Consider the following 27277-nt stretch of genomic DNA (forward strand, 5'->3'; position numbering starts at 1 on the left):
AACACAAATAGGATGGACCGTAACCCGATCCAAACAGTAGTACCACCAATGTACCCTGCACCGAGCAGCATAGTAGTGAAACCGCAGGAGTGGAAAATCGCGTTCGACGGCACTGGGAGCGTAGCCGATTTCCTTTTTAAACTGAACACCTTGTGTGAGCGCACACAATGCACGGACGAACAAATAATGGCTAGTTTCCACCTGTTTCTTTCCGGGCGGGCCGAAGAATGGTACTGGCTTTTCACGAAACAAAACCCAAACGCGACTTATGCCTTTTTGTGCTACTCATTGAAAAGAGAGTTTGGCACCTTGAAAACTGACCACGAGATCATGATGGAGATCTCCATGCGCAAGCAGAAAGCAAGCGAGTGCTATGACGTGTTCCACACGAACATGATTTCCTTGAACGCGCGCTTAAGAGAACCCATGTCGGAGCTTCTACTGATTGACATAATAAAAAGAAACGTCAACAGTAGCCTTAAGCTGATGCTTTTTAACGCAGATGTAAGGGCCCTTCATGATCTACGTGATGTAGCACGCAGAGGTGAACAAGTGCTGAAAGAAAGCAAGCTGTTGGGAGCCACTTACCCAGGACGGCATGTAAACGAAGCACGCGTGACAGCCCCGGACATAAGGATGGAAGGCGAGGACGGCGAAATGGATCCACAAATAGAGGCGCTGGAATATCGACGCAACAGGAGACCAGACCCATTCGGGAATCCAATGCTGGAATTGCCAGGCAATGGGCCACTCATACATATACTGCGAGGAACCCATTAAAAACCCTTTTTGTTTTAAATGTGGGTATAAGGGTGTATTCACTCCTAAATGCCCTAGGGACCATCGCAGGCAGGGAAACCAGTACCCCAGCGAGAAGGCGGGGGAACCTCGTTCGGCTTCATAGCTCCCACACCAGCCAGTGCTCGAGGCGTCGTCCCGTGCACTGAACCAGAGGGTGAATCTCTGCATGGAGGGGGTGAGCTTCCGAGGTGCAGTAGTACCCTGGCAGAAGAACCCTCAAATGTGATAATAACTTACCCTGACAGTACGGACAATTCGAATAGTTCTGCATCCGAGAGTCAGAAACCCTCATCCGCGATGGGCGAACCGACCAGAATTCTGCAACGCCAGCATAGGGATGTCGCTGGCCAAACGCAATTTCCACCAAACCTAGAAGAAAGGGAACATAGGTACGAACAAATAAGACATTCCATTTTTGAACAATACCCGGTGTCGGACAATATTTTGAAGTGTAGGAAGAGATACCACAGGAGAGTACAGGAGCGTAGACTGCTGCAAGCCAGTAAAGGCTAAAATTAGAGATAGCTTTCTTGTAGGGCTGTTGGACTCGGGAGCCAACGTCTCAATCTTAGGAAAAAATGGATTAGAATTCCTAGAGATAACGGCTTCGATTATCAGCCCTTACATGCGTTCGTATATACCGCGGGCGGCAACAAGCAAACAATTTTAGGCTCAGTATCCCTACCAGTCACCTTCAAAAATATCACAAAGGTTATTCGTTTTTACCTTGTTCCCTCATTGCTCCAAGAAGCGTATTTCGGGGTAGATTTTTGGAGAGCATTTGCGTTAGCTCCCGCAATATTCGCAAGCGTAGAGTGCATAGAGATTAGAATTGAAAAGGAAGAGGAACTTAACCTCCATGAATTGTCGCAAGACCAGAAATTAGAATTGCAAAAGGTCATCGAGACGTTTCCGTCGTACGAAAAGTTAGGCCTAGGGCAAACTAAATTAGTGGAGCATCACATTGACACCGGTGATGCCGTTCCCATAAAAAGCAAACATTTCCCTCTTTCGCCACCGAGGCAAGCCGAAGCTTTTAGCGAACTAGACAGGTTACTCGAATTAGGAGTTATAGAAGAATCAAACTCCCCGTGGTGTAGTCCTGTAGTACGGGTCCGGAAACCAGGTAAAGTTAGGCTGTGCATAGATTTCAGGAAGGTCAACGCGGTGACTAAGAAAGACTCGTACCCCCTGCCTCATATCAACGGCTTATTGAGCAGACTGAAAGATACGCATTTTATTAGTGGCATTGATCTGAAGGACGCGTTCTTCCAGATCAAATTGACAGAGTCCTCCAAGGAAAAAACAGAATTCGCAGTTCCGGGGAGGCCTCTGTACCACTTCAAAGTAATGCCATTTGGTCTGTGCAATGGACCGCAGACTATGAGTAGGCTGATGGACAAGGCAATCCCTTCGCGTCTGCGAGAGAACGTCTTTGTCTACCTGGACGACCTAATGGTATGCAGCACTAATTTTGAAGACCACCTGAAATTGCTAGCGGAAGTGGCCCAATGTTTGAGAGACGCAGGGATGACAATAAACGTGAAAAAAAGTAAATATTGTCAGAAGGAAATACGCTACTTAGGGTACTTGATAGGCAGCGGGTGTTTGAAAGTGGATCCGGGTAAAATAGAAGCAATGCAAAACTTCCCGATCCCTAAATCCCCTCGGCAAGTGCGTAGGTTTGTGGGCATGGCGAATTGGTACAGGGCGTTTATTACCAATTTTGCTGACTTGGCAGGTCCCTTGACCGACTGTTTCCGTAAGTCATCAGGCGCGTTCAAGCTTACCCCTGAAGCTATAGAGGCCTTCGAAAAACTAAAAGTAGCCTTGAGTTCCGCTCCTGTCTTGGCCCAACCCGACTTTTCCAAGGAATTCGTAATACAATGCGACGCTTCCAAAATAGGTGTTGGCGGAGTGTTATTCCAGGTCGATGATGAGGGCGCTGAACATCCAATCGCGTTCGTGTCGAAAAAGCTGAATAATGCTCAGCGCAATTATACGGTAACAGAGCTGGAATGTCTCGCCGCCATAATCAGCGTGGAGCGCTTCCGACCCTATGTTGAGGGATTACCGTTTCGGATTATCACGGACCACTCCAGTCTCAAGTGGTTAATGACTTAAAAGGACTTGAGCGGGAGGTTGGCGAGGTGGTCGCTCTTACTGCAAAGATACGATTTTAAAATGGAACATCGTAAGGGCACCCTGAATGTAGTACCCGATGCCCTTTCGCGGTTTGATGCGGATGAGTTAACTTTCACTACCACACCCGGGGAAATAGATTTAGTCTCTCCCGAATTCAGCAGTAACGAATATTTCGACTTGATTGGGACCGTCACCGAAAATGAGGAATCGCTTCCGGATTTACGAGTGCTGGACGGGGTAATTTTCAAACGGGTTAAATATCGTAAGGGATTGGAAGGGGAAGAAGACTCGCTGTGGCGATTATGGTTGCCGAAAAGGTTGACTGAGGAAGCAGTGAGACTAGCACATGACGCTAACCGGAGTTACCATGGCGTGTGGCAGAAAACCTTAGAACGTGTTAGGCAGAAGTACTTCTGGCCGCAGCAGGCTAAGGACGTCAGGGACTACGTCCAGAGTTGTGATACCTGCAAATCAGTAAAACCTACTAATCAGCATTCGAGACCGCCTATAGAAAATACCTTTGCATCCGAGAGGCCATTTCAGCGATTATATTGCGATTTCCTAGGGCCGTATCCGAGATCTAAGCGGCGAAATCAATTTCTTTTCATAGTACTAGACCATTTTTCAAAATACGTTTGGCTAAAGCCCATGCAGAGAGCCACCACTGTTAACGTCATAAATTACTTCGCTTCAGAAATTTTTCCGGCTGTAGGGGTCCCTGAGTTTATTCACAGCGACAATGGTAAGTAGTTTATCTCGAAGGAAATGAACCAATTCTTTACAAATTACGGGGTGACGCACGTGAGGACGGGGTTATATTCTCCCCAAGCAAATGCATCCGAGCGCGTTAATAGAGATTTTGTCTCGAAGATTAGGATTTTCTTGAAAGATAAACCTGACCATACCGATTGGGATAAGCATATACCCGAGATTTTATCTGTTTTGAGAAGTGATTTCCATACGGCGATTCAGTGCTCTCCATACTTTGCATTATATGGCCAAAATATGGTTCAACATGCCTTAACGTACAAAATTTTAGAGAAACTCGGCAGCCTTCGGGAAGACCAGATTACGTTAGTAAGCAGAACTGACAAATTGACTAATATTCGTGAGCAGATCCATAGAAATTTAGATCAGGCCAAGGATAGGGGAGTAACCACCTATAACAAGCGCTCTAGGAAAGTCAACTATAAGGAAGGTCAGGAAGTTTTTCGGAAAAACTTTGCCTTAAGTAACTTCAAACAGGGTATTAACGCCAAATTCCTGCCGAAATACCTTAAGTGTCGCGTGCTCCGAAAAATAGGCAATGCACTGTATAATCTCGAAGACCTAAACGGGAAATTGATAGGTCGCTTCCACGCTTCGGATATTCGTCCACAATGAACAACAAGAACATTTTTTTTTTGCTAAATTACGAAATGATTTTTTTTTACCTACCAATCGGACCTTTTTTTTGTCTGGGCGTTTTGGCGGTCGGGGACATCTCGCCCAGTATTCTCCCCGAGCACTGACCTCATAGGGTGTCCACACGCGTACTCACCGAGGACCGTGAACACCCTGGCAGTCCACGCTTAGGTCGGACTAGCCTTCCGGAGTTTGGACGGGTTCTCCATATCAAAATGTCTACACCTTTTTTTTGGCCTTTCTGTGGGGGCGATAACCACTAGAAATCATCTTTCGGAGTTTTGACGAGTTCTCCATAACAAATGTCTAATTGCCGCAAAGCCCTTTTAAACTAGGAAACAGAAGTAATTCCCAACTTGACTTAACCTTTTTTTTTGATGGACCCATGTTGCCCGGCTAGCTTCGTAGTAGGACTTTGAGACTCTTATCTCAGGGGTGAGTCGTGCCCCACGTTGATTGGCATCGGAGGCCCCTGGCAGTGGCTTCCCACAGCGGATCCGGTTTCCTGTTCGCTTCATCGTCAAGTCTTCAAAGCGAAGCAGGTTTGTTACGGTCTGCTGTTATGGTCTACGGTTACGGTCCACTTGGGAGCGTTTTCGTGCGAACACACCTAGTGACAAGAAAGGCAAGATCTGCGATCACTAGCAGCAAGATAACCACGTTTTGCCGGCCGAGAAAGGAGAAGAACAAAAAAAAAAAAGGAAATTAACACCCCTATTATGAATTTTCATACGATAGACGATAAACGCTTCCTAGCGTATCGTAAAAAATCAGCTTTCATATTGCGATTTCCACACGCCCGATAGATGTACTATTGTGAATGACAGCAGAGTTTTGTTTACAAGGAATTAAGGGGACGGCACGCGTGGTCAAAAGGCGGGTCTTTTCTTTTTTCGATTCGGCTAGCGTAGGAGTTGGACGTCGCACTGAAAGGTAAAAAAAAAAAAAAAAAAGTGATTGTGAACAAAGAGAAGGTGGTGTGGAAAAAAAAAAGAAGTCCATGGTTAATGCGCTGTGGCTGCTATTTGGGAAAAAGTACATGATACGTCACCCAGGTGTACTTATGATATGTAACCACAGTCCAAAAAGTGATAATACGGAAAAAAAAGAAATTTGATTGAATAATTGCTGGGCAAAACCAAACTGCCAGGGCTGATGGGGCAGTGTTAGATCTGTACGTATAAGATCTCGATACCGATTTTGTACCACCGACTTGTGTGGGATTTGGTGCATCCCCACCAATGGACATCTGATGTTCGTCATGGAACCGTTGCACTTCTTCGGCTGAACGATTTGCAACAATTGGGTGTTCTTGGAAAAATAAAATTTTTTTCTCTCAACAGGCTCAACAGTTGAAAAATCAACAGAGTTAAGCGTTATATGTATATTGCGTGCCACCATTACGAGAAGCACCGACACCATACCCGCCTGCATTTCCACCGCTGTAGCTATTGCCACCTCCACCATAGCTATCTCCACCTCCAAAGCCACCACAACCGCAATCCCATCGGCAGCGCCAACCGAGCGCGTAGTGTCCACCAGGCCGCTTCATATAGGCCCACCGACCTAAGTCCGGCATAACAAACGCCGGCTACCACAACCACAATCCCATCGGCAGCGCCAACCAAGCGCGTAACATCCACCAGGCCGCTTCATATAGGCCCACCGACCTAAGTCCGGCATAACAAACGCCGGCCACCACAACCGCAATCCCATCGGCAGCGCCAACCAAGCGCACCATCACCACCAGACTTACCACTTCCAGCACTAGTAACAACAACCAGCAGGGCCGCCATATATAGGTCTGCTGCAACCACCCAGCTGTGACAACTTACCGGCAACGAATAGTACCAATTTACCAGCAACAAGCGGTGAGTTCGTTCCGTATTCGGACCCCAAATTCTTTTTTTTTTATACCTTTAAACTTAATCAATTTATGAAATAACGCACTTAAATATACACTTAAAATTGTGCGTATACATGAGTTGTAAAGGATGCTTTTAAATTTAATCAGTTTAGGTTAGATTCGTGAAATAATACACTTTAAATATATACTTACAATCATGTATATGCATAAGCTGTAAGGAAGCTTTTAAATTTAATCAGTTTAGGTTAGATTTATGAAATAATCCAATCTAAAATACGCTTAAAAATATGCATTTACATAAGCTGTAAAAGGGGCTTTTAAATTTACTCAATTTATGTTAAATTCATGACCTAATACAATTTCAAAATTCGCCTATACATAAGCTGTAACCGGGCTTCTAAATTTAATCAATTTATGCTAGATTCATGAAATAATCTAATTTAACATATGCTTACGATTATGCATTTAATAAGCTGTGAAGGGGGCTTTTAAATTTAATTAATTTATGTTAGACTCATGAAATATAAAATAATCTAATTTAAAATACGCTTAAAAATATGCATATACCTGAGTGGTAAAAATGAGGGTAATTACTTTATATCTATATTAGAGTTGGGTCGTTTCATTCTGAACTTGTTCAATTGACCGGATTTCTCAACTGAACAGGTAGACTAGATCTTCGATCGCCATTCTAATTGTTCTTTTGGTTCATTTGTTCCCTTTAGTTCGTTTTATCTTAGGTTATCCTTCTCCCTTCTCGTTCGCGAGCATTGTTAATTCCTATATGCCTACGCAGAAATTCTGGGCACGAATGTCTGTGAGGCCACTTGCCCCAAATATGCGTGGTATTCCTTGTGGGTGGCATTGCTGCAGCAGTGTATGTATGTACCAGTAATGGAAAACCTCTTTTGTAAGAAAACTAATAACGTTTCTTAAACTCGGGAGGATCTTATTTACAATTCACGTCTATGCTCTTTAAATTTCCTGGATTATCCGAAATTCATAACTTTCTTTTGAAGTTAATTAAACCCATATGCATATACTACCATAGTTACTCATAACCCATTTAAACATATATACGCAAAGCCTTGCAGCATACCCACCCCCACCTATACTAGGTGGGGTTTTTCTTTTTTGTTTTTTTTTTTGCGGGTGCAAGCAGCAGCGGACATATTTGCTTGAAAAGAAAAGGGAACCGATGAACAAAAGGAATAACTTTTTCGTTCATCAGAAAGAACTAAGGAATCGAATCTCTGAAATGAACGAAAAACTCAACTCTAATCCATCGGAGTGCAAATTGCAATCTTTTTTTTCAGGCCTGAAATGTATTTTTTTTATGTTATGCACATATATTACGCCTAGGGCGTATTCGTTCGAATATAATTAGATTGTAAGGAAGAACACTTTTGAAGGGTGTGAAATAGTGCCGCTGACGGCAAATAAGCGTTGAACCTTTTACGCTAGGTTCATGATTATCGAGAGCTAATATGTACGGCATACCAAATTTGTAAATTTCGAATTATTAAATTTAAAATGAATAAAAATTAAATATTTGATATCACATGCGTAGGTATGAAAAATGCATTAACTATAGGTGCTTAATTAGCTTTAGTGACTGGACGTGCAAATTTGTATATTGCATAACCCTAGCTGAAATGTAAAACGGAATATATTATTTAGACGGGTCCGGACTACTTTCATTTGCTCGTATTGAAAATAAGTACATGCATATGCACATAGATATATTTCAGTTGTTTTTTAGAAATGAATTATAAATAAAATTGTAATTAGAATGGGAATGCTGGCGTCCACATTTATTTAGAAGGCACGTAGGGTTACCAGGTAAGGGGCCACCGAAATATAGGTGCGTCGGTGGCCATGGTTTTTGAGGGTGGGTATATGCACCGGGCGTCGCAACAACACCCGCGGCGCCCCCAAGTTATATTCGGGCGTTTTTGTTTATGCCCTTTTGTATTTATTTTCAGTATTTTTTTTGATTTTCAGAGTTAGTAACCGGCCATGTCCGGTTCGGTAAATTTTTTTTGCGTTAGATTTTTTTGAGTTTTTTTTTTAATTTGAATTTTTTTGAATGTTAACGGTCTGTCCGTGACATCTGGTTCGGCCGGATGTTGTTTTATTTTGAATTATAAGCGTTTTGAGTCGTCTCTGCGCTTTTTGACAGTTGAGTTTTGATAGGCATGATAGGAACTTTTTTCTGTTTATGGCGCAGGAACAGTAAGGTTGGCAAGGACCCGCCCCAGCCGACAATGACTAGCCACTGTGCACCAACACATCATGCCGACCGCCCTCCTTACTGCTTCCACGGTAAATGCGATTCCATAACAAATTGGTTGGCTACGATACGATTACGACCTTAGCGGCACCAATAATCGATTGCATTGATTCTCATAAGGTTGGTCAAATCAGCTGTTATAAGGTTACCGATACGGTTACCGATAAAGCACCAATGTCTCCAGCTATACTCTTCTAAATGGCGTCTAACGTGGCGTTAGAGGTAAGTAACACAGTACTGTGCTCTGATATTGTGCCTACACTCATATCGACTTTCGATAATCAGTTATAACACAATTGTGTCAACACAGACACGTAATCCAATAATTTTTGCAGGGTAGCTATCATCCCGTGTCAAAATCCTGAGCCAGATAAATAATTTTGCATGTAAATGCAACAACAACGATTTGAGCCAGATAAATCCAGATGGAAGTCTGGTTCAATTTGTGAGCCAGATAATTTGTTAATTACTTCTTTTTAGGTTGGCAACGCGTTCTTTAATATACCTACTTTTTCAAAAATAGATGTCCCTGCTTAGCCTTTCGCCGTATGAGTTAAATGAAAAACAGGGGCGACATCTGCCTATAACATTTCACGTGTGCGAAAATTTCACGGCATTGCTTCTCAAGTCCATAGTACAGGTTACAAGTAGGATATGTAGCAGTGTTAAACTGCAATGTGTTAGAAAAGGAAAGGAATTGCTTCCTTCTTATACATATCACACTTGTAAATCTGTACTATGCTCAAGTCTCTCAATGATCCAGAGCATTCCTGTGAGAATTGAGCGTGAGCCGGAGCTGTAAAACTCACTGAAAGACGGCAACTGTCATACTGTTTACTACCACTGTGAATTAGGGATGCAAATTTCGAGGAGCAACATCGATGTTTCGATGTATCGACATAATAAACATCGATGATAAAAAACATCGATACATCGATGTTCTCCGGTGTTTTTTCAGTAGAATTAAATTTTGGAAAAACTACGCGGCTCTAGTTGGTGGGGTGATATTTATAGTCGACTGGTTTGTGACATTAGCTCACACACCCCGAAATTGAGGAATTTTTAAGAAAATTCGACCAGAAATTTATTCTAAAGGCCCCTTAACAATCTGCACAGGTTTTATTATATATGCATGCAGTTAATATAAAAAATATTACGCTGTTATCAAAGGTAATCAAAGGCGATGTAAAAATTAAGCATTATCCACATAAAAACATTATTCCAAAAACCCGGGATAATACTTCACGATCTACAAATTTACCTCACACCTTTGCACTGGCAATACTGTACTTTCCTTTAAGATGTTCACCAATTTATTTAGTATAAAATATTAGAAGTCACATCATAATTTAAAACAATTATTGTTAATAACTTACCCTTTTTACATCAGTTTGCAGCAACTTAACAAAAGAAAAATAGGCGTCAATAAATGCAACTACAGAGATGTGGATTTTCGAAACATCGTCAAAGTTGACATCGATGTATCGGCAATTTTTCGATATTGAGTAATTTTGAAACATCGATGTTAAACATCGGATTTTCATCCGATACTATCGATGTTTTAAAAACATCGATGTATCGTTTGCATCCATACTGTGAATGGTTTCAAAAAGAAGAGCACACACAACCATTTTGACCATTGTAAATTTACACTTTTGCTTTAACAAAGAACATTTAAAAATTAAATCAATTATGCGACCAACTGAAGTGAAATTAAATAATCCACCTGAAGAGGCTATATCAGCAGTAAAATTTGGACCGAAAACCAACCAATATTTAATAGCATCTGCCTGGGATGGAACTGTGCGTTTTTACGATGTCGTCAACAATGCAATGCGCCAAAAATTTTCGGAGGACATGCCCGTAATGGATGTAGCATTTATGGTAAACATTTAAAACATCAATTAATTGAATAAATCTACAAATATTTTTTGTAATATTTTCTAGGACATTGTACACGTTGTGAGCGGCTCACTTGACAAGCAATTACGACTCTACGATGTAAATACACACACCGAAACCATTGTTGGCCAGCATGATGAAGCCGTACGTTGTGTTGAACATGCAGAGTCAGTTAATGGTATATTAACAGGGAGCTGGGATAAAACTATTAAACTATGGGATATGCGAGAAAAACGTTGCGTTGGTACATACGAACAAAGCAATGGCAAAGTGTATTCAATGTCTGTAAATGATGAGAAAATTGTTGTAGCAACCTCTGATAGAAAAGTTCTCATTTGGGATTTGCGTAAAATGGAAGAGTATATGATGAAACGTGAATCATCATTGAAATATCAAACTCGTTGTATACGTTTATTTCCCAACAAAGAGGGTTATGTTATGTCTTCAATTGAAGGACGTGTTGCCGTAGAATATTTGGATCCTGATCCGGAAGTACAAAAGCGTAAATTTGCATTCAAATGTCATCGCAACAAAGAAGATTGCATTGAACATATTTATCCAGTTAATGCAATTAGTTTCCATAATGTGTATAATACATTTGCTACAGGTGGTTCAGATTGCTTAGTCAATATTTGGGATGGTTTCAATAAAAAACGTCTTTGTCAATTTCATCAATATGATACATCAATATCATCATTGAACTTCAGTCATGATGGTAGTACTTTAGCTATTGGGTGTTCATATATGGATGAGTTTGAAGAACCACCAGCAAACGTACCTAATCCGGTAATTTATGTGCGTTATGTAACTGATCAAGAGACTAAGCAGAAATAGATGGCGGGAAAAATAGATGTTTATGTTATTATATATTATATATATTATGTATTTTTTGATATTAAAAACTTACAATAAATTAATGATGTACTTTCTGACAACGAAAAAAGCGTTTTAATTATGTGAAATAGAAATAGTTACTTACGGCTTGGCCCGATATTCATGTGGTGTAGATTTATTAAGTTGACTTTAGCTTTTTAGTTATTGTAACATCTTTACTAATAGCTAAATTTTTATTCTTAACACTGCCTTTATATTCCGATGCTGGACAAATGTAGCGATTTAAACACTCCATGCATTGTGGACGCAGAGCCTTACAAGTTGTTTGTCCAAAACCAACCAATAAATGATTAACTTCTCGCCACATATCGCGTGGTAACCATGCTTCTAAGGCTATACGTGTTTGTTCAGGTTCCTTTGTTGGTTTAGGCAGCCATTTCAAACGATTTGTTATACGATGTACATGCACATCTACGCCTATGCCAGTTACTTCATTCCATGCTGTTGCCATACAAATATGCGCCATTTTTGGGCCGACACCAGGTAATGATTCTAACTCTTTAACGGTACTAGGAATATCAGATTGGTATTTATCTATTAGGATACGTGCGGCAAGTTGCATATATTTGGCTTTGTTCTAAGGAAAAATTATAGTATCTTAGTAAATAGTTTTTTGGCTTGAGTACCTATATAGCCGCAATTTACTTTATAAAACGACACGGGCTTCAGCATATCCTCCAGTTTGTTCCTCTCCATGTCTGCAATAACTTGCGGTGTCATTTTTATGCTTCTCAAGCGTTGCATAGCCTCAAAAGTTATTTCATCTTTCGTTTGGCTTGAGAGCATTAGGGAAACAAGTTTTTGGAAACGTTGGGTCTGGTGTAAAAAATTATTAAAGAAAAGGAAAGTCAAGCTAAATAACATCATTTGTTAGCAGAACAGAAATTAACCTTTTCATCCGAGTCGTTATCGGCACATTTGTGACAGCCCATTGTGTCTACAGGTGCATCACTGCCAGCGCGCATTGTCCTTATGTTATCAAGTACCACACGCCAATCTTTTGGCTGCCAGCCGTTGGCTTCCTTTTTGATGGTTTCATCTTCGGCTTTAATATGTGATGTAACTTTCATTCCGTCTTTGATTTTCTCATCTTTAACCTGTATTGGTGGATTTGTTGCAAGTTTTTGGCTGACCGTCGGATTTTGTTTCTTTTCAGTGCCAGACTTTGCTGATAGCGAATTCTCACTGATATCTGTGCCTGGTTCAATTTTTTTTATTTGCTTGTAGTTAATCTTTCTCTGGTGACGAGTTTGCACCGGTGAGAAGAATTTAACAGAGTCTTCTATGTCCTGGATGAGCCGAATAAATTACCGTTACAGAATGTTTGCAATGATATAATTCGATAGATCTCACCTGAACTTCTGCTATCTTACCCAGTCTTGTTTTTCCCGATAGTTTATTGGCTAATGATTTTGCTGTGGTAACTTTTTTACTCATTTTAGGTGATAAGATTTTAAAAATATTGATCAAAACGATTTGTATTTATTTTCTGCCGGCCTACCGGTCCATATTACAGGTTTACAAGTATGATATGCATTGTAAATTTTACCAAGTACCGCAACTAACAGCTGATCGGTGAAAATTCGCACATTCACACGCACAAATAAAAACTTTAGATTATTTAATTCAAATTTTAAAGTGAGATAATCCTTACAAATTTAGGGAAAATTTTAGAATAGCACCCCCCTAGTTTGGGGTAAAACTTGGTATCAAATGAAAGAGGGAGTTCTCCCGATCACAAATATACATATTTTAAAGTGAGCAAACTTATAATTTAAAAATTATTTGTTGTTAAAGTTTGCAAATTTAGCAAATTTCTATACCACTTTAAATTACAATTTACATATCTTTCAAAACCTTAATCCACATACATATCTATATAAATTGGCAACGATAAACTTAAATTGCATTTTTGTATATTTCACATTTCATTTTTGCATTGTTTTTACTTATTATAAATGTTTTTTTTAAATCAATCGCGCTTTTGTAGGAACATGTACATATATATATATATATATATATATTTTATTGATGACATTACAAAGCTGTGCTGCCACATAAACAAAAAAAAAACAAATATAAATATTACCTTACCACCTTTCAGTTAATAAAGAAAATATATATTTTTACTACTCATTTTGAGAAGTTGAAACACCCTTCCGCTTAGGCGGCCTTCGGCCGCGCTTATATAAAATAACCCTGGGCTACGCCATGCCAAGTCCGGATGTGTGGTATAACCGTGGCTACCGCCACGGCGATGTCCTTCTGCGTAGTACAATTAAATTGGAAAAAGTTGATGTTTTCATAAGCATGCATGCAAAATGGGCAATGGCAACAGTGCTTATCTGTAAACAATACACACACAAATATGTTATGTACATGTACAGAGACGCACACATTGATTCGTACGGGCTTGAGGGTTCGGTCAAGCTTGTTTCGTACGACCAACGTCCGTACGTAAGGCACACGTCGGTGGGTAATTGCCGCTTAAGGTCGTAACCGTATCGTAGCCAACCAATTGGTTTTTGGTTTAAGCTGGAGTCATTGGTTGTCGTATCGCTGTATCCGTATCCCTAACGTAATCAGCTGTTTATCGTTACGACGGTAAACCAAAACCCAATTGGTTGGCTACGATACGGTTACGACCTTAGCGGCACCAATAATCGATTGCATTGATTCTCATAAGGTTGGTCGAATCAGCTGTTATAAGGTTACCGATAAAGCACCAATGTCTCCAGCTTTACCGTCGTAACGATAAACAGCTGATTACATTAGGGATACGACTACAGCGATACGACATACGGCACCAATGACCCCGGCTTAATGAAGGAATGATGTTCGGATTTTTTTCAAAATTTGCCCAAAATGCTGAATCACAAAAGGGAGTGTACTTAAGTACGAAAATGAAAATAAGTAGTTAGGTTTTGTTCCTTTTTAACAAAGATTTTCAGTTTAAAAATGTAATATACAAACCAATGTTCACTCTATTACTTTTGTAGCAGAAGATTTTCATTTTAAAAATGTAGTATATAAAGCAATGTTCATTATATTACTCATTTTATCTATGGGGCTTCACATATACTTTATAATAACATGAATTTTATTTTTACGGTTTATTCCTCAATGAAAATAAATGAAACACGGTTTAAACGGTTTTATTTAGGTTAACTTGACAGTTTGGCTGGTTGGATGGCTAGCACGAATTTTGTTATTGAAATTTAAGTAACTTCCCGTAAGTTACAAGCCTGAAACTTGGAATATAGTTCAGAACCCGATGACAATTCAATAATAAGAAAAAAATGCCGCTAGGTGGCGCAAGGATCGGAATATTCACAAAAATCGTATTTGTGGTCCGATTTTGCTCATATTTGGAACACATAATACATGGCGGCCAACGTGGTGTGATGGTAGCGTGCTAAGCCTACCATACCGAATGCCCTGGGTTCCCGTCCCGGGCAAAGCAACATCAAAATTTTAGAAATAAGATTTTTCATTAGAAGACAATTTTTCTAAGCGGGGTCGCCCCTCGACAGTGTTTGGCAAGCACTCCGAGTGTATTTCTGCCATGAAAAACTCTCAGTGAAAACTCATCTGTCTCGCAGATGCCGTTCGGAGTCCGCATAAAACACGTAGGTCCCGTCACGCCAATTTGTAGGAAAAATTAAAAAAAATAAGCACGACGCAAATTGGAAGAGAAGCTCGGCCTAAAATCTCTTCGGAAGTTATCGCGCCTTACATTTATTTATTTTTAGTTTTTAATACATACAAGAATAGAAATCGACCTATGAAAAAAATCGCCGGTAGGTGGCGCAAGTATCGAGATATTCATAAAAATCGTACTTATAATCCGATTTGCCTCATATTTGGAACACATAATACATACAAGAATAGCTATGAAAAAAAATCGCCGCTAGGTGGCGGAAGGATCGAGATATTCACAAAAGTCGTATTTGTGGTCCGATTTGGCTCATATTTGGAACACATAATAAATACAAGAGTAGAAAGGGACACATAATACATATAAGAATAGAAAGCGACGTATGAAAAAATCGGCGCTAGGTGGCGCAAAGTTCGAGATATTCAAAAAAATCGTATTTGTGCTCCGATTTGGTCCATATTTGGAACACATAATGCATACAAGATAGGTGGCGCAAAGTTCGAGATATTCTAAAAAGTCGTATTAGGAACACATACATGAATAGAAAGCGACCTATGATGTCCAATTTGGCTCATATTTGGAACAAATATTACATGCAGTCCGGTAGAAGTGACATCAAAATATTTTGGAGTTGGAGGAGGGAGCATACGTGGCGCAGAGTCAAAAAAAGTCTTTGGAAGGATTATGTATTGAGGACTTAGATTGTAACAAATTGTCAGGAAAGAGTCCTTGTAATAATAAGTCACTAAAATGAGCTAAATAGAATGAGAAATAATAGGCAATTAAATAAAGACTAAAAACTTGAAAATAAAATAATAAAAACAAAACTTTTGAGTTAAACGGTTTTATTGAAAACAATATTTATATGACATAATAATAATACTAAAAGCTAGAAAATAATTAGGTAGGTCCTAGGTACTAGTCATCACACTCCTCATCAATCTAGGGCGTTGATCAGACAATTAAATAAAAGCGTTGGACGCGTAAAATTTCTATTGATAATCATATATAAGTCCAACTGAACCCTAATCAGGTTTTGCTATGCCTCACATTTTTAGAAATTTCACGCGCCCAACGCTTTTATTTAATTGTCTGATCAACGCCCTAGATTGATGAGGAGTGTGATGGCTAGTACCTAGGACCTACCAAATTATTTTATACCTTTTAGTATTATTATTACTTCATATAAGTATTGTTTTCAATAAAACCGTTTAACGTAAAAAACTGTTTTTTATTATTTTATTTACATCTTAATTTATGTTAAAAAATAACTCTGTCTTAAAAATAGCAGAACTAAAAACTCAATGTCATACTACTTTTATATAATAAAAATGATTTTATGCATGTAAGCATTTTATGCCTATTCATTATCGGCACGATTCTGAGCGTTACCGGTAATATAGTACCCAGAGCATTATGTAACCGAAAATCGTTACCAGTTCTTTTATTCGCGATTCTGGCCAAAGTGGTAACGCTGTCATCACCGAAAAACTCATCAATGTCTGTGGTGAAGTTTAAAAGTTGGTTTTCTTCGCTTTACCCATGGCGGAACGATACAAAGTGGCAGCATGCGACAGCTGAATATAAAATGTTTTTATTTGATTTGGTACATCAACTTCAGGCGCAGTACGATTTTGACATTTGTCCATCGAGTTTACAAAAACAAAGTACATGGAATTTGTATTTATATTTGTAGGTATGTCACCATGCTGCCACCTTGTATTGTTCCGCCATGGCTTTACCGAAAATGTGTCACTCGTAGATACGAGGTTAACGAATAAACGAGACGATGTGTATATATATCTATACATACATGCATAAGTTTTGACATAGCTATATAGTATTAAGGGCCCATTACTGATACTTAGCATAGACTTGACTTGGCTTGAGAACTGTCACTTACAGTTCTGTTAAATGAACATTGCATGTTACTGATTACTCAAAACTTAGCAACACCTAACTTGACTTAGAAGTCTGTTGAATTTTGATTTTCTATGTAAGTTCTAAGTGACGTTTACATTTTGAGATGCCATTTGTTTGTTTCCATTTCATTTTGACATTTTGTCATACAAATTGACATTTATTTAAAAATAAATTTCAACGCTGATTATGATGTCAGGTTGTATGCGCCAAGTGGAGTATAATCGTGGCTAAGTTGCCAAGTTTACGCCAAGTCAAGTCAAGTCTATGCTAAGTATCAGTAATGGGGGCTTTATTATTATTATGTATTTAGGCTTAAAATGAATTTTAAGACTAACAAAAGAGAGCACTAGCTGCTATGGCTATCAGCTCTAGCTATATAGTAGTTTATTCTGTGAAAATACATAATTTAAACAAATATATAATGTATAGCAGGAGGCAACGCTTTTTTATGCTCAGTTGAGCAGAGCTCACAGAGTATATTTTGATTGGATAACGGTTGGTTGTACAGGTATAAAGCAATAGAGATAGATATAGACTTCCATATATCAAAATCATCAGGATCGAAAAAAAATTGATTAAGCCATGTCCGTCCGTCCGCCCGTCCGTCCGTTAACACGATAACTTGAGTAAATTTTGTGGTATCTTGATGAAATTTGTTATGTAGGTTCCTGAGCACACATCTCAGATGGCTATTTAAAATGAACGATGTCGGACTATAACCACGCCTACTTTTTCGATATCGAAAATTTCGAAAAACCGAAAAAGTGTAACAATTCATTACCAAAGAAAGATAAAGCGATGAAACTTGGTAGGTGAGCTGAACTTATGACGAAGAAAAGGAAATTTGTAAAATTTTGGACAATGGGCGTGGCACCACCCACTTTTAAAAGAAGGTAATTTAAAACTTTTGCAAGCTGTAATTTGACAGTCGTTGAAGATATCATGATGAAATTTGGCAGGAATGTTACTCCTATTACTATATGTATGCTTAATAAAAATTTGCAAAATCGGAGAAGGACCACGCCCACTTTAAAAAATTTTTTTTTTTAAGTAAAATTTTAACAAAAAATTTAATATCTTTACAGTATATAAGTAAATTATGTCAACATTCAACTCTAGTAATGATATGGTGCAACAAAATACATAAAATAAAGAAAATTTCAAAATGGGCGTGGCTCCGCCCTTTTTCATTTAGTTTGTCTAGGATACTTTTAATGCCATAAGTCGGGCAAAAATTTCCCAATCCTTTTGAAATTTGGTAGGGGCATAGATTTTATTACGTTTACTGTTTTCTGTGAAAATGGGCGAAATCGGTTGAAGCCACGCCCAGTTTTTATACACAGTCGTCCGTCTGTCCTTCCGCATGGCAGTTAACACGATAACTTGAGCAAAAATCGGCATATCTTTACAGAACTTAGTTTACGTACTTATCGGAACTCACTTTATCTTGATATAAAAAATGAACGAAGTCCGACTATGACCACGCCCACTTTTTCGATATCGAAAATTACGAAAAATGAAAAAAATGCCATAATTCTATACCAAATACGAAAAAAGGGATGAAACATGGTAATTGGATTGGTTTATTGACGCGAAATATAACTTTAGAAAAAACTGTAAAATGGTTGTGACACCTACCATATTAAGTAGAAGAAAATGAAAAAGTTCTGCAGGGCGAAATAAAACACCCTTGAAATCTTGGCAGGTATTACATATATAAATAAATTAGCGGTATCCAACAGATGATGTTCTGGGTCACCCTGGTCCACATTTTGGTCGATATCTGGAAAACGACTTCACATATACAACTACCACCACTCCCTTTTAAACCTCTCATTAATACTTTTAATTTGATACCAATATCGTACAAACACATTCTAGAGTCACCCCTGGTCCACCTTTATGGCGATATCTCGAAAAGGCGTCCACCTATAGAAATAAGCCCCACGCCTTTTTAAAATACTCATTAACACCTTTCATTTGATACCCATATTGCACAAACGCATTCTAGAGTCACCCCTGGTCCACCTTTATGGCGATATCTCGAAAAGGCGACCACCAATACAATTACCACCACTCCCTTTTAAAACCCTCATTAATACCTTTAATTTGATACCCATATCGTACAAACAAATTCTGGGGTCACCCCTGGTCCACCTTTATGGCGATATCTCGAAACGGCGTCCACCTATGGAACTAAGGGTCACTCCCTTTTAAAACACTCATTAACACCTTTCTTTTGATATCCATATTGTACAAACAAATTCTAGGGTCACCCCTGGTCCACCTTTATGGAGATATCTCGAAACGGCGTCCACTATGGAACTAAGGATTACTCCCTTTTAAAATACTCATTAACACCTTTCATTTGATACCCATATCGTACAAACAAATTCTAGAGTCAACCCTGATCCACCTTTATGGCGATATCCCTAAATGCCGTCCACCTATAGAACTATGACCCACTCCCTCATAAAATACTCTTTAATGCCTTTCATTTGATACACATCCCTACAAGACGGAGGTAACCAGTTCACCCACACATTCAAAGCTTTTTTCGCTCTCCACTAACACATCGACGTTTCATGCTGTCATCGAAATGACAGTTCATTAATTATTCCGGAAAAATTGAAACGCAAAAAAAATATAAATTGTTTACAACGAAAAATATCTTGTGCTTTTAGTTGTGACATGTGACGGAAATTAAAAATTTTGTTGCAGAGAACACCTTTTTGCGTTGGCGCCCTTCGCCCAAAATAACATTAAGTTAATTTGAGTTGTGACATGTGACGGAAATTAAGAATATTGCTGCAGAGACCATCTTTTTGCGTTGGCGGCCTTCGCCCAAAATAATATTAAGGGTAAAGTTTTACAAGACGGTACACCACCTAATTTAAAAATATCAAATAATAATAAAAACGGAGCTCGAAGCGCGCCTTTTGATTCCACGTTTGATAATTTTTGATAAAAATTGGGTGGTGCACCGCATTTTAAATCGTTACCATATTAAGTTGTATAGAATCGACGGGATGGCCTACAAGGTTTTATGTCAACTAAATCGCTCCCGATATGGTCAGGCTAGTACCTTAATGGTTCCCGGAACGTACCCGATCTGCATCCGGCAAAGGACCACCAAAGTTCATAACGGGGAGTGTCCTTATCGCTACAACAACAACAACATTATTTACTTTCTGATTTTCATTCATACGTATGTGCATTTTTAAATAATAAAAAAAATGTTATATTATTCTAATAGATAGCGTCTCCGCCGGGTTGCGATTCAGCTCAGAATATGCCAAAATCAAAGGAAATCTACAAAAACAAGGTACTTTACAAGCAACATGCTTTGGAATACGGTACCAAACTGGTTGGATGTATTTCCCTAAAAAAGGCTGGAACTACGCATCTTGGTTTGCCAGTATTTGCTTCGGTAATTTATATTGATTTGTAGTGATTAAAAATTGCAATAGTAGATAATGTAATGTGAATTAAAATTGAATAGGTAGCCGGAGCAAAAAAGGCAACTGATCGGCCTGCAACTGTTATTTATGTGGTGCCACCGGGAGCTGTTGCTGCTATCCTAGAAGCAGAAATGTCTTTGATTTTTTGCATCACCAAAGTTGTGCCATAACATGATAGGGTTCGCGTTAAGCACGCTCTCTTAAGGCAAAAAAAATCGCATCTAGTCAGGCCCGATTGTCCAGGAATCATCGCACCAGAAAGGGTAAGTAAATTGGCTACCATATTAAATATATAAGCAACATGTATGAATTTTTTAGTTATAATTTGTCATGCTTTTGTTGATAATCAACTGAAGAATGCAAATACGACAGAGTTCGAAGTTCATGTGAAAACCAATTAATTTTTTTAATTAGCATTTGAAGAGAAAAATACATATGTATGTATGCATAGAACTGCATAGAAGGGTAGGAAAAATGAATTATTATCAGTAGATTTGCAAGATTTTTGTCATTTCCCCTGCATCGCAGTTGTCATTACATTGCGTTAAGAGAGGACATCAACACCTTACTACCCACAGCCAGTTAAAATTAGCATTCCATGGAGAATGGTGCATTTTAGCAGACTATCGCATTGCCGGCATTATTAATATTCAATCCCTAGAAGGTTTAATGTAGTCATATCAATAGTTCCCGAGATGGTGGGGCTAGTACCACAATGGTGCTTGTTACCCGAACGTAGATAGATAGATCATTTATTGAGGATTGCACAGTGACTTGCACATCTCCTTCACAGCACCTCATCCTAGCCGACTTCCTTGATGAACCCCAGCAGTGTTCTTTGCTTGAGGGATTAAATGTGGGAATGCTCTGGCCATGGTGAGCCCATAAACTTAGCCCTACGTCTTGAAATTGCGCCGCAATCTAGAAGGATATGGTCCACCGTCTGCTGATCCATCACAAAATCGGTATGTGTTGTTCGATACTATACCCAGCTTTTGCATGTGACTGTTCAGTCTACAGTGTCTTGTAAGAATAGCCGTTGGGGTTCTTAGGTTATCTTTTTGAGAGGCCTATTAATGCCCTATATTGAGTTGTCCTGTAACCCCCTAACAGTAACTTAGATTGACTCAGGCCTGGCATATTGCGCCAGTGTTCTTCCCTATTTCCCTTTCTTCTACTAATAGATGCCCCTGTGGGCCAACTGGCAGGAACGGCTCGGGATCGATGGGTCATGCAGTTGCTGCCTCTCTTACCGTGTTGTCCCCTGTTGTTGTTGTAGTAGCAGTGCTTCGCCCCATCCAATAGGTGCGACCGATCACAAATTGTCATCAATGTCCTCTAACGGGAATCCAAAGAAACTTTCTGTTTCAACAGGGGTGGGCCATAATGAGAGGAGTGTTAGAGGCGTTGGTTGCACAATACAGTTAAAGAGATGGTTGGTGACATGTGGGGACACATTACAAGCAGGACAATGTTTTGTATGTCGGGGTTGATTGTGGATAGGTAAGAGTTTAACCTGTTACGTTATCCAGCTCGAAGTTGGGCTAGAGTGACTACTCTCGTTTCCCTAGGGAGAGTGCGTTCCTCCTCTGCTAGTTTTGTTCTTTGAGTACAGGAATCACCGGCATAGAGGTCCGACGCCTGTTTGTGGAGTTCACTGAAGACATGCTTGTGTTTTTTAGCTTCAAACGGCTGTGTTCTCAGGTGCCGTATTTCCTCATAATGTAATGAGGCCGTGAACAACAAGAGCCACAAAAGATTTATAAAAGTTACGAGGACGCTGGATTTGGGAATCTAGCCCAGAGCAACCTGTCCGATGCAACCATCCCTTGCACGTGAAACACTGACAAGAGTATTTATTTTTTTAATTTAATTTATTTATTATTACGGCTGTTTAGGCCCAAAACTACTAAGTACAATTCATTGTTATAATCACTTATTTCTATTGAATATGCTGTTGGAATGCCATGTGATTCCGATCAGCATATTTACTAGCGTGACAGGGACGAGTCTGGGAGCCACTCATTAAAGGAAGGTTGGAAAGGACGCGTTTCCAATCCTCCAGTGCTCCCAGCTTAAGGCAACAAAATTTGGAACTTATATTTTTCAATTATGTGTATTTTAAGCTTTCGGAATGTATTAGTCTCCGATCAATGAAGCTAAACATGTCTTTGGATGTTGGAAATTGAAAATAAGTGTATCCAATCACCCCTCAACTTTGTTTAGTAAAGACGCTGTCGGAATGCATGAAGATTCCGATTAGCACAGCTCAACATATAATGGGAGGTTGAAAAGGACGTGTTTCCAATCCCCCTTGCTCCAACTTTTATTTGGCCTTATTTTCGTTATTTTTGTTACACATTATATAATTTTATTGTTATATTTATGCTGTCGGAATGCGAATGATTCCGATCAGCAACAGTAAATACCAGCTGGAAATACCGAATTCCAGCGAAATTAGTTGTTGGAACTGTCTGGAGATACAGGTGGCGACCGATTTTCTTTTCCTTAGGGCCAGATGCATTGTATTTTGCTGCTACCATTATGACCATTCCCTTTTCGCGCTCCAGTATCGGTATATCATGTAAAAAAATAAAAGAAAAAAAAACTATCTTATTGGAATGGTTTTACAATGCTCCAATAAACTTTTTTTTAAAAGTATTGAAGTTATTACTACTTTTTATGTGATTAGGAAGTTCATTGAAATATTTCAGGCCCTTGTATATATGACCGTCCTAAAAAGATTCTTTTCCGGCAAACGCAGCAAACCCATTTCTCAGTACTGGGGTCAGGAGAAGGACCCGGATTGGGGTCGATACCTTCCCGGAAGAGGAGAGTATGGCGCAGACCCGCTGCAAGGATCTGCTGGGGGGTTGACAATTTGTGGGAGAGACGCAACAAATTAAACATGGAGTCCGCCTGCTCATTGCCCTCCACTCCCCTGTGGCCTAGGACCCAGGCCAACTGTACTACGTTGTGTGCTCCTAATTGATTCAGCTTTTCTACGCACTGAAGGACAAGTGCTGACTTTATTTCGAACGCCGCAAGTGCCTTTAGTGGAACCTGACTGCCTGACTGAGTATGGCAATTGTTTCTTTGGGGTATCAGCGCTGAAGGTTCAGCTTAGCGCACTAACTTATGGCGAATACTTCCGCTCGAAAATGCTCGGATGTGCTTTTAGAGTTACTGATATTTTGGTTCTGGGTCCGAAAACTCTGGCTCCAATCCCCTCTGGCGTCTTCGAGCCATCTATGTACCTTCCGATCTTGAGCCTAGTAATACATTGCACCCGCCTATACCTATACAGCCGTACCAAGAGACGGAGCAGCCCATTACATATTGGCACAACCGGAGCACTGCTGGACATCCATCCTATATGAAAGCTATGCATTCAAAAGTGTTTGTACCAGTGGCTGGTGCACACCGAACTGGACCAATGTATGCTATATTGAGGCCTTCACAAATACCAAGCTATGTTTATGTAAATAATGTTACTGCTAATGTCAATTTGCACGGTTGAGCACATACAGTACCTACGTTTATACAAGGTGGAACACCACACTACCTACATGGCGATGTAGCCACCGATCAGGTTGTTGTAAGAGATTAATTAAAATATGTTATTCATAAACACTGATTCTTATATTTTTATTATCATTAAACTGTAGACTAGACTCATGACGGGTATTCTTACTGGATACTGCCTTCTGGCGTCACATGCCTTTAAATTAGGCTTGGTCAGTGATAGCAGATGTAGGAAGTGCGAGTTGGAGGAGGAAACGATCGATTTCATTCTGTGCTCGTGCCCTGCGCTTGCCGGGCTAAGACTCCAGCTGACATATGTCAGATCTAGAAGCAGCAAGTGGCTTAAGTTCTAGGAAGCCGCTAACCCGCTGGAGCCATGAGAAGCGTGGGTGCACTTTGGGTGTCCCAAGACAAGTTCCGTACCTGCTCCGAATAATTTGATAGATAGATAGATTAGATAGGGATCTGTTCTAGGTCCAACTCTTTGGAATGCGGTGTATGGCGGGGTGCTACAAAACCACCTTCCCGGAGGCACGGAAATTGTCGGCTATATAGATGATATTGTCGTAGTAGCAGTGGCCAAGAAACTTGATCTGCTCCAAGCATTATGTAATGACGCCATGGGAAGAATAGAGGAATGGTTGACGAACACGGGGCTGGAGATGGCTAGCAATAAGACAGAAGTGGTTCTGATGAGCTCAAAGCGGACTGTGGATGAGTTGGTCCTAACCATAGGAGATTTTCAAATAAATTCAAAGCCCTCCTTGAAATATCTAGGAGTAATCATTGACTCAAAACTAACTTTTAGGGACCACTTCAGGGCGGTGGGGGACAAAGTTTCTAGAGTTAGTGGAACCCTAACGCGAATAATGCCCAACATCGGCGGCCCAAGCGAAACTACCCGTCAGCGATTATCCAACGTAACCAGCTCTATAATATTATATGCAGCACCAGTATGGCACAGATCTAAAATGGTCCACCAAAAAGATATACTAGCAGCCTACCGCATTACTGCTATACGAATAGCATGTGCTGTTCCGACGACGTGATCCATGTTTTATCCAGGAAAATCCCAGTAGATCTACTCTCAGGTGAAATGGCCGATCTGTATGGCATTGGATTCAGCCGACCATCTGAAGATGCTAAGAAAACCGCAAGGTCACGAACAATAGTTAGGTGGCAAGAACGGCGGGAAGATTCGAGAAAAGAGCGCTGAACCTTCATGCTAGTCCGGAATATAGCGGAATGGTACGAGCGAAAACACGGCAAACTAAATTACCATCTCACACAGATATTGAGCGGGCACGGTGGCTTGAAGGAATATCTACATAAGCGTGGGATAGAGGAGGATCCTTTCTGTCCAAGCTGTCCGTCCGAATTGGAAGGCGCAGAACATGTAATATTTCACTGCCCTCGTTTTCACGGCGAAAGACTGTCTGTAAACAGAGTTTTTGGAGAGAAATTAGGAATTTAGTTCCACGAATTTGCGTACAAATAGATTGTTGGATTGCTGTGAGCAAGATGGCCTTTATAGTAATGACGAAATTGATGATGCATGCCGAAAGGGAGCGTAGAGAAATGCGCATACGAAGTAGTGGCGACTAAATCGCCTTTGAAGTTACTTTACCAGGTCCTGATTCTAGTTATCTGAAATTTCTCTTGTGCCTTTGGAAAAGAGCTATGTGTGGAGCCCTATTTATGGAACACTTTTCGGCTTATATTAAAAACTTTTAATCTATTCTTACTGATATGAGTTTCTTTTTCATTCTAGGTAATTTGATTTTGACGATGTGAGGATAGAAATATCCCAAATATTCCAGCTGTGGCTGTAAGAACATACACTTGCTCAAATTAGAAGAAAACTGCACGGTTGAGCACATCCAGTATCTACGTTTATACAAGGAGGAACACCACACTACTTTCACGGGGATGTAGCCACCGATCACGTTGTTGTAAGAGCTTATTTTAAATATGTTATTCATAAACACTGATTCTAATATTTTGTTTTGGTTTTTACTTTAGAGTCAACCTGTTATATAAGCGATGTCAGCTATGCCTGTAACTTAAGCGCCTTCAGATGTAATAGTTACCGCGGATGCGGTCACAGGAGTAGTTCACTACGTGGGGATTACACTAATCAAGGACTTTCAATATCGGAAGGATTTCCAGCACTATAACACACCAACAATATGTGCAATCACCCGAATAAATTGTACAACAAACGTTAACACCACATCATCAGCCAGCAACAACAACAACAAACGCAACAAGTTGAAACTTCTAAACAATTAATGACTAGTGAACCACCAACATATCCGCAATATGCGCAAACATCAACACCAACATGTGTCGCCTACTTTGCAACACGGTGAAGATGGCCAAGGCCATTCTGATTCTAATACTGATAAAGGCGAACCATTGGCAAATTTAAAAACTCAAACAGACCACGAAAAATGTTGATGATGGTATTAATTCTAGTACGGATAGTAAAGAATTTAAACCTAGGAAAAAAGGTAAACTTGATAAAAACTTAACCGAAGATGACAATGTTTCTAATTCTAATACTAAGGAAGATGAACCTTTGATAAATATGAAGCTTAAAACAGAGTTATCAAAAAATGACGATGATGATAATGATGTTGATGCAAAGTCCAATGTTGAAAATGATGAAAATTATGAAACAGAATCTGAAAATAGTATGAGTGTGGATTATAACCTGAAGCAAAACTGTCATATCCTGTACGGCCAGAATTAGATGTTAAGAAAAGAGCCTACATAAAGAGGCTCAGTATATTTATGGAAAATTTATCATGAGACAATGCCCAATGTATGTATTTCAATTAAATTCAGCACATTGTTGGAAAAAGCATCTAAACTTTATGCATCGTGTAGAGAAACCAGAACATTTACAATTTAAATATAACGAACGTGGTGCAAAATGTAAATTTTGTGTTATTCAAGCAGCTACACCAAGCTTCAACAAATTATTGGACCATGAGATTTCTCATATGCCTAATAGTCATTATTTAAAATGTAAATTATGCGATTGGAAGACGAAAATACATTCAAGTATGAATTTTTATTTACGTGTACAACACGCTGAAACAATTGATGTAACAACGAAAAGTTTAGAATTGAATGTTTGTCCATATTGTAATCACAATGGTATTTACGCAAACACTTAATACATCTTTTCTATGTTTAGAATGTGGTGAATAATTTAGAACAAATACAAATTTACGTGTACACCACAAGATTTGAACGGAAATATCTTGAGGGTATGGTTACACCTATGTGGCATCTACAAGATATTTATAATTACTAGTATGGAATGAATCCGGATATGGAAGAAAACGGAGGTGACGAATCACCATGCTTCTTTGGATTCTGGTGATACTCCTGAC

The 27277-nt window shown here is 39.6% G+C and overlaps 2 protein-coding genes and 1 long non-coding RNA gene across 6 annotated transcripts; 2 read left to right on the forward strand and 1 right to left on the reverse strand.

Moving 5' to 3' along the window:
* The first annotated feature begins 10097 nt into the window (after positions 1-10097).
* On the forward strand, positions 10098-11355 carry Bub3 (mitotic checkpoint protein Bub3). The gene is made up of 2 exons (XM_067760522.1): positions 10098-10394; positions 10458-11355. Exons 1-2 carry the CDS (start codon positions 10110-10112, stop codon positions 11244-11246), a joined length of 1074 nt encoding a protein of 357 aa, XP_067616623.1. The 5' UTR covers positions 10098-10109; the 3' UTR covers positions 11247-11355.
* Positions 11266-13299, reverse strand: Nthl1 (Nth-like DNA glycosylase 1). Of its 2 annotated transcripts, XM_067760517.1 has the most exons (5): positions 13178-13299; positions 12660-12874; positions 12197-12595; positions 11952-12122; positions 11266-11883 (listed from the first exon to the last, which is right to left on the reverse strand). In XM_067760517.1, the coding sequence occupies exons 2-5, from the start codon at positions 12741-12743 to the stop codon at positions 11425-11427; spliced, it is 1113 nt and encodes a 370-aa protein (XP_067616618.1). In that variant the 5' UTR covers positions 12744-12874; positions 13178-13299; the 3' UTR covers positions 11266-11424. The 2 variants fall into 2 exon arrangements, with proteins under 2 accessions (XP_067616618.1, XP_067616617.1); XM_067760516.1 differs by having other exon boundaries at positions 12660-13276.
* Positions 13300-19414: 6115 nt separating this feature from the next.
* On the forward strand, positions 19415-26955 carry LOC137237179 (uncharacterized). Of its 3 annotated transcripts, none has more exons than XR_010948857.1 (5): positions 19415-19748; positions 20144-20317; positions 20390-20611; positions 25645-25825; positions 25896-26955. It is a non-coding gene; the product is annotated as an uncharacterized lncRNA (long non-coding RNA). The 3 variants fall into 3 exon arrangements; XR_010948858.1 differs by having other exon boundaries at positions 25674-25825; XR_010948859.1 differs by lacking the exon at positions 19415-19748 and adding an exon at positions 20016-20095 and having other exon boundaries at positions 20172-20317.
* Positions 26956-27277: the final 322 nt, after the last annotated feature.

The sequence above is a fragment of the Eurosta solidaginis genome, chromosome 1, assembly GCF_040869045.1.
Source record: "Eurosta solidaginis isolate ZX-2024a chromosome 1, ASM4086904v1, whole genome shotgun sequence".
In the NCBI taxonomy this organism is placed as follows: Eukaryota; Metazoa; Arthropoda; class Insecta; order Diptera; family Tephritidae; genus Eurosta; species Eurosta solidaginis.

Coding starts and splice junctions, on each gene's coding strand:
- Bub3 (XM_067760522.1), top strand. CDS start 10,110: ATGGTTTCAAAAAGAAGAGCACACACAACCATTTTGACCATTGTAAAT. Junction 10,395..10,457: donor TAATGGATGTAGCATTTATG/GTAAACATTTAA, acceptor AATATTTTCTAG/GACATTGTACACGTTGTGAG.
- Nthl1 (XM_067760517.1), bottom strand. CDS start 12,743: ATGAGTAAAAAAGTTACCACAGCAAAATCATTAGCCAATAAACTATCG. Junction 12,596..12,659: donor GTAAGATAGCAGAAGTTCAG/GTGAGATCTATC, acceptor CGGCTCATCCAG/GACATAGAAGACTCTGTTAA. Junction 12,123..12,196: donor ATAACGACTCGGATGAAAAG/GTTAATTTCTGT, acceptor TTTTTACACCAG/ACCCAACGTTTCCAAAAACT.